We start from the raw sequence: 7,400 nt of genomic DNA, 5'->3' as shown, positions 1-7,400 counted from the left end.
AACAATCCAGTCCAGAAAGGCTTTTTCTGATATTGTATATTCAGAGATACTGAATTGTGTCTCATCTATTCACTGTCAAACAGATTCTCTTTAATGTCTCCAGAAAACTGTTACAAAATACCTTCCTCTTTTTGAGTTTGTATGGTATTTGCAATGTGTGCGTGTATGTGTGTGGGGGGCGGAGAAATTCGATTGGTGAGGGACGGGGCGACAGCAGTTGTTAAGGAGTCGCCATGGTTACCGCCGCCCAGGAACAATGTTGAGCTGAGACTGCTCCGCTGTGTTAAAGACTGAATGGAATCCTGAGGTGCACATACATGTACATGCTTCTACACTGACACAATGAACACACCCTCACACACACGCATAAGATGTCATCATCCAATGGTATTTACTCCTAAAGGAGTAGTTAGAGATTCTGTTTTGAAGCCCAATCATCAGATTAGCTGTGTCAGGCAAGAGACCGTGTGATTAAGCCGTGGAGATGTCTCTGTTGCCTCTTTTCTAAAGCACTGCTGGGCATCTTAATTTACTGGGTTGTGAACTGCAAGTAGAGCACTAAGTAACCCCAATGGAAGTCGTGAGGGGAACTCCACAGGGGGACACATTCAGCTATATAAGGACAAAACCAACTGTTTGACATAGCACATGATGGGATTTTTGTGTGATTTTCTCTTTGTGGCTGCTTCATTTCTCTTGCTATAAAGTGGAATTTTTAAACACACAACTTTGTGTCTTGTCATGCGCACAGCTCTGAACATCTATTGTTCCGCTTTGTGAGTGGGTTGATGTGCATGTGTGTGTTGTGTGTGTGAGCAAATGGGAGGGTAAAAAGGGTGTTTGCCCTGCTAACTCTGCCCCCAGCGCGAGCCCCTTCGTCCTCCCCTTGTTGTCATGCACAGGCGCTCTCCCTTTGGCACAAAGTAGGCTGGCAGCACAAGAGCCATGTGTTTAAGCTCCATGCTTTGAAGGGCTCCAAAAAAAAACTTTTCAGAAGTGTTTCTGAGAAATGCAGTTTAAAGGGAGAGAGAGAGAGAGAGAGAGAGAGAGAGAGAGAGAGAGAAAAGGAGGGGACTGAGTGTAAGTGTGAGGGAGAGAGAGATGAGGAGCAAAAGGTGCAGACAAAAAGAAGCTGTCTTCCATGTGGTGGTTTGATCTGAGTTGCTGAAGGACAGGCTACCTTTGTTGGACAGTATTTGGGAAGATTCTGCAAGAGCCTCAACAACAGGTGAGTGTGGAGGGAGCAATATGTGAAAAAGAAGCAGTGAGAGATGGAATAAGTGTTCACCTCGTGGCTTGAGCAGACAAAAAGGAGGGGTTGTTTTTGTGATACTGCATGATAACTAGCCTATTGGCTCATTTTCTTTTAGTTTAATACGCTTTTCATAGATTTCTCTTCTGAATTCACGTTGGAGTATTTCCATCTTCAATCCTAAATAAAACTCGTTGGGCTTCTTGTTGAGGATAAAGGTCGTGATGAAACATGTTGAAAATAGGTTAAAGGCCAGACATAGGGCCTGGTATCTTGAATCACTGGCCACTCTGCAGCAAATTAATTCAGATTTCATTTGTAGCTCCTTCATCTCTTTTTAGACTACACTTTTGAAATTTCTTTTTTTCCTTTCCCAGAAGCTGTAATCCTCACTGGTTGTTTCCCATCCTATCCAAAGTTATCTACCACTTGTTTCAGAGATGCAGTGTGAGGAGCTGTCAGCCAGAGAGGAGTTCACCTACAGCCACATGCCCACTCTGGAAAGAGGCGGCGGGACGCTGGGACGAAGGGGTGACAGGGGAGCAGAGAGAAGGCCAGACAGGGGGGAGCGGGATAGACCCGAGCGGGACAGCTACACGGTGGACGTGAGGGCCAGTGACCTGCAGCTGGCCCAGCCGGAGCCTCTAAAGCACCCCTGCTTCAGCTACAGGGCCTGGCTCTACAGTGTCCTCATAGGGGTGAGAGGAAAGATGGTCAGGGAGAGTTACAAAGGAGGCACACTACAGGATTTACCTTTTTAGCCCATCACATATAAATTTAAAAGGTTGAGGGTAACGTTTTTTTTTAAATATATATATAAGATGGTATCCAGCCCCAGAAAATTTTAGTGAGATGGCCACAAGGTATGTTGTTTTGTCCTTCCACATTTAAGCAAGAGGAAACACACAACAATGTGTCTCCAGATTATGCAAGATCCAATTGATTGCATTGTCCAAAATAATCCAGACCCTATAATTAAAAAAAGTTGGGAATGGATGTTTGGGAAAGTGTATGAGCAATTACTTTTAGGAGCTAAATAAAACTTCCAACCTTTAAAGGATATGGATGGATGTGATGGGTTTCTCCTTGTCAGTATTTCAAATGTGAGCATGAGTGTATGAGTATGAAGGTATGAGTGTTCTTTTGCAGCCTTACCTGTTGAATGCATATATGAGTATCTGTATTTGTGTGTGCATGCATGCCTGTGTCTGTGTGTGTCCTCAGGGCAGTTTGCTCATCACATCTGGTTTCTCCCTGTACCTGGGAAATGTGTTTCCGGTTGCCATGGACTACCTGCGCTGCGCTGCAGGCTCTGTAAGTGACCATCATGCAAGAGTAATCTCAGTCACATTTACATGCTGATATTGCCTCTCTACCTCTACCCTGTCTTAATGAGCTTACACACATTGTTTAGATTAGACTGTCGTGTCAAAATGCCAGTAACATGTCATTTTCAGAAAGTTTCTGCTAAATAGATCAATGCATCTGCTCATTTGTTGTCCTTCACAGGGCCTCCCTGCAGCCATAGCTAGTTTTGCCATTGCCAAGAACAGACATGTGGCAGTGAGTAAACCATGAACACACTAAAGCCTGAAGAGATAATTACATTTTAATGGATTTTAATTGAATTTCCTTGAGACAAGGCATGTTAGATACTAATGCAGGTCCCATGATTTCTTGTTTTTGTCAAGGTGTCAGATTTCCAGGTGGTCTATGTGTCAACATTTGCTGTAACAACCACCTGCCTGGTTTGGTTTGGTTGTAAACTGGTCCTGAACCCCTCTGCTGTCAATGTAAATCCATCATAGCACAATAATGAGAACTAGCAATCTTTTCGTTGCATATCAAAATATTCGTCAAAATAAAGCATTTTTCTCCATTTCCTTTCTTCAGTCTTCTCCTATTTCATCTCTGCTCTCCCTCTCACTCTGTCTGTTCTCAGATAAACTTTAACCTCATCTTGATGATTTTGCTGGAGGTGTTGATGGCCAGTACTGTCATCCTGTCAGCCCGCTCTGCAGAGGACTGCTGCTGCCACCGGAAGGTAGGTGTGTGTGTGTGTGTGTGTGTGTGTGTGTGTGTGTGTGTGTGTCTGTGTCTGTGTGTGTGTGTGTGTGTGTGTGTGTGTGTGTGTGTGTGTGTGTGTGTGTGTGTGTGTGTGTGTGTGTGTGTGTGTGTGTGTGTGTGTGTGTGTGTGTATGAGTGACTGATTGCTTTTTTTACCCCATCTGATGTCTCTCCCCTCTTGCTTTCCTTCTAGCTTTCACTCTTCCATCCTAACTCCTGTCAATCTTTCCGTCCATCTTCCAGTCGGTGACATATGACAGACCTGTGGTTATAACGCCTGCAGTGTTCCCCACTCGACTCCTCAAAGCATATTCTGTGAGTAGTTTTCAGTTTCATTGCGTTTGATGTTGCTGTCAGGTTCCAATAAGTCTTTTTATCAATCAGCTAAGAGTGTCTCTAATAGGTGATTGAAGTGATCGTGGGAATCTCTGCTGTATTTGGAGGAATTATTGCCCTCAACATGGATGCTTTGCTGCCAGGTCCCTACTTGTCTGTCACATTTTTCTGGATCCTTGTGGCTGTGAGTTTTCCTTACTAAAGCTTACTTTTCAGTATGACAAATTGCAGCTCAGAATGATTACTAACATGTCATCCATCACAGGTCTTATCACATAACTTTGCATTTGATCTTTAATCCTTTGCAGTGTTTTCCCAGTGCTATTGCAAGTCATGTTGTGTCAGAATACCCCAACAAATGTCTGGTGAGTACAAGACAATATTCTAGTTGCTGGGGCCCCAGTCTTGTTCTTCTCAGAGTCACAGTGATGCAGGAGAGTGCTGCTTTGGTACTGTTGGATCTTAGGGTCGCTTTTGACACTGTAGTCCACAGTATCCTACTCGACAGACTTAGGCAGTGGGTGGGTATCTCTGTCTGAGCCCTGGAGTGGTTTTCCTCCCGCCTCTCAGATAGGAGTTTCCCAGTTGTTGTTGGCAACATTAATCAGAAAAATTATATTGTGGTGTGCCCCACGGTTCTGTCCTGGGTCCTATTCGGCTTATTTCTGCTCAAGTTTTGGCCCTGCAGTAATCAATCGTCTAGGTGTCTTCCCTCTTCTATTAAACCATCCCTTCAAAATGTAGGTGTCACTGTGGACCAGGCACTGACTCTTGACCAACATGTTAAGTGTTTGATGTTTTTTCCAGTTGAGAAGTGTAGTAAAACTCAGAACCATCATATCTCAACATGAAAGGCAGCCATTTCGACTATTGTAACTCCCACTTCACCAGCTTCAGCAAATATCCCTGGATGATTTTGGTCCAAAATGCTGCTGCTAAGCTTTTCGGCTAGGTCCTCCAATAGGTCTCATGTGACGCCAATCTTGATATCTCTTTGCTGGCTCGCCATCAAATTTAGAACTCAATTCAAAGATCTTGTCATCACTTAAAGAGCTCAGCATGGCTAGGCCCCAGTCTACGTTAGACGTCTACTGCAGTCATCAGTAGGTCTCTAAGCTCTTCTGATCAGGGTTTGTTGGTTGTTTCTCACTCCAGGCTTTAAATTAAAGGTACTTTTTTAGGTTTTGGCTCCTACTTTAGACTTTGTGTATTTTTTTGAATTCATCAATAATTTATGGTGTTTTTATTGTTATGTCTGTTACCTTTTTTTGTGAACCACTTTGTGATGTTCTGCTCTTAAAAGGTGCTCTGTAAATTAAGTTTCATACCTGAAGTTTATTATTCATGACTAAATTTCTCAGTTTTACAAACAGGATCTATTTCCTTTTTCTTCTGGGTCTGCAAACTTTTTTCTTTGCTCCCCTTTTACTTAGTTCCTCCTTTTTTTCTCTGTTCATGACATTTCTCAGGTGGAGGTGCTAATTGCTATCAGCAGTGTGACGTCTCCCCTGCTCTTTTCAGCCTCCGGTTTCCTCTCTTGTAGTGTGATCAGCTTTATTGAAATTTTTCTGCACGATGTGCCTACAGCCAAGGTGAGCTTAATGAAACGAAAAGCCTTCACCTCCTTTTGTATGAGAAATACAGGAAGAAAAACTGTGACATTGACTTATGAGAAATTTCACTCAGAATAATCTAATTTCATCTGCGTGTGTGTCTGTGTGGTCCAGCAATCCTATGACATCCTGCTGCTGATTCTGATGGTGCTGCTGCTGGTGCAGGCAGTTCTAACTTCAGCCACCGTGGTGCACTGTGCCTCCTACAAGAGTCAGCTCCGCATGGGGGCTCCAGAGTGCGACGACAGCATGCACACCCCGACCCATTACTGTGAGGTAAGGAAGGTAAAAGCAGGAGTTGTGGATATAAATGGACAAATGTGTTTCAGCAAGAGACATCTGGGAATCTGGTAATATGATACATTTAATTCTGTTCCAGGTGTTAGACTAACCAGCTATAGCTCATGTAAATGGCATGTTAGTACGAAAACATAAAAATCAATGGTTTAGTCATATATGCAATATGACATTGTGCTGCTCGTTCTTCACACATCATTTATCTCAGTGTTTTTGTCCCCTTTCCCCGTCCACATTCCGGTTCTCTCCTTCTCCCGTTTTTACTGTTTTGCTCCCTCGCCAGCAAGCATCCAGTGGAACGCAGGATTTCAACAAAGACAGAGCCTGGAAGGCAGTTGTGGTCCAAATGGCCAAATGACCAGTCCTACAGTACATGGAGAAGTCTGACAGAGGTGCAAAAAAGCAAGAAGAAAACAAACTTGGCAATGTGTAAGCACAAGAACACAATCCCGACACAGAGAATATTAGAAGATGGAATGGGTGTAAAGATGTATTCAAAGGAAAGAAGAGAGAAAAGAGAGAATGAAAGATGAGAAAGAAATCAGAGAGGAAAAAGAAAAAAGTTTGAAAAAATGCAAGGCAGAGAACAGGATTTGTAATTTGTTTTTGATGAAGATATTTGCATAGATAATGCTCTGGGCACTTTGCTTTGATGTCTGTTTTTCTGGGATTTTATAATTGTTACCTGCTTACTATAGTGAGGAGTGGCAGTGTTTGGCCTGGGTATCGAACCTTTCTCTGTCATTTAATAAGCACAAGAAGTTTACATTGACACCACGTAGGTACAGTATAATGAACAATCATGTGCTTTTATGTGCAGTAACAAAAATGTTCCGAGCACTCTTAGGCTCAAAAAGATTCAAGTTTCAAGTGTTATGGTGTCTCAACTATTTAATTTTGCTCTATATAGTAAATGCATAAAGCTGAATTCATTATGGATTTAATTGATGCTGTTTTGTTACCACCATTATCAAGGAGTATAGGATGAAAAAGCATTTAATATGTATAAAATTAAATCCAATACATCCAACTCAGTGCATGTTATTATGTATTGGTTCACACCCATTGTGACAGTAGTTGCAACAGTTTGTTACAGGAGAACTGATACATTACTGTAGAGATATAGCATTAACTAATTTAAAGAGTCTTAAGTGAAATTTTGTCTTGTTTAGAAAAATAAAATGTTTGTAATCAACTGTATATAAAGGTGTGTGTATTATGTTTTATGGCTGCTTTTCTCTCTGTTTAATGCTACTTGATTACATATCTACAGATATTGTAAAGTATATGGCTGGATGACAGACTGAGCAAACCAGAGAACAAATACATATAAAGTATGAATTACCTGCATCCTAAAATAACTTTGCAGGAAACATTGTTCACTTATTGCCCTATTTTTAGAGGCCAAGCTCTGATGTATAGACTCCAGTTGATTATTCATGTGCATCTTTACTTCATAATACCTCCACACCCATGCTTTCTTGTTTCGAAATGAGAATGGTGTTCTTGTCATTGTGGCACTCTAAGTTATTTGCTGTGCCATTTCCTTCCTCTCCTAATTAACCCCCATCCCTCTGCTCCATTCTGTGTTAGACACTGCACATGATATATTCTTATTAACAAGGATCCATTTCCCTACTTTACATATAGGATTATGCCTCAAAAGGCCGAGATGAAACACTGAAAGAACATGGCATTCACTGGAGATATTAGGTTTTAGGCCAAGACTTACATGCAATTCCAAACAGTTTTGGCCAGTTTTTGTTTGCAAATATTTGAAACATGTACTCACTGGCCTCTTTTATCAGGTACACCTGTACAGTCCAATATAATCC

The 7,400-nt window shown here is 41.9% G+C and overlaps 1 protein-coding gene across 1 annotated transcript; it reads left to right on the top strand.

The window, feature by feature from the left end:
• Positions 1 to 819: 819 nt before the first annotated feature.
• Positions 820 to 5,923, top strand: mlc1 (modulator of VRAC current 1). Its single transcript, XM_040132232.1, has 12 exons — positions 820 to 827; positions 1,671 to 1,950; positions 2,477 to 2,566; positions 2,762 to 2,815; positions 2,944 to 3,045; positions 3,195 to 3,296; positions 3,563 to 3,634; positions 3,723 to 3,839; positions 3,964 to 4,020; positions 5,125 to 5,247; positions 5,383 to 5,544; positions 5,849 to 5,923. Exons 1-12 carry the CDS (start codon positions 820 to 822, stop codon positions 5,921 to 5,923), a joined length of 1,242 nt encoding a protein of 413 aa, XP_039988166.1.
• Positions 5,924 to 7,400: the final 1,477 nt, after the last annotated feature.

The sequence above is a fragment of the Xiphias gladius genome, chromosome 8 (genome assembly GCF_016859285.1).
Source record: "Xiphias gladius isolate SHS-SW01 ecotype Sanya breed wild chromosome 8, ASM1685928v1, whole genome shotgun sequence".
Taxonomy (NCBI): Eukaryota; Metazoa; Chordata; class Actinopteri; order Istiophoriformes; family Xiphiidae; genus Xiphias; species Xiphias gladius.
This window is presented reverse-complemented; position numbering and strand designations above follow the sequence as displayed.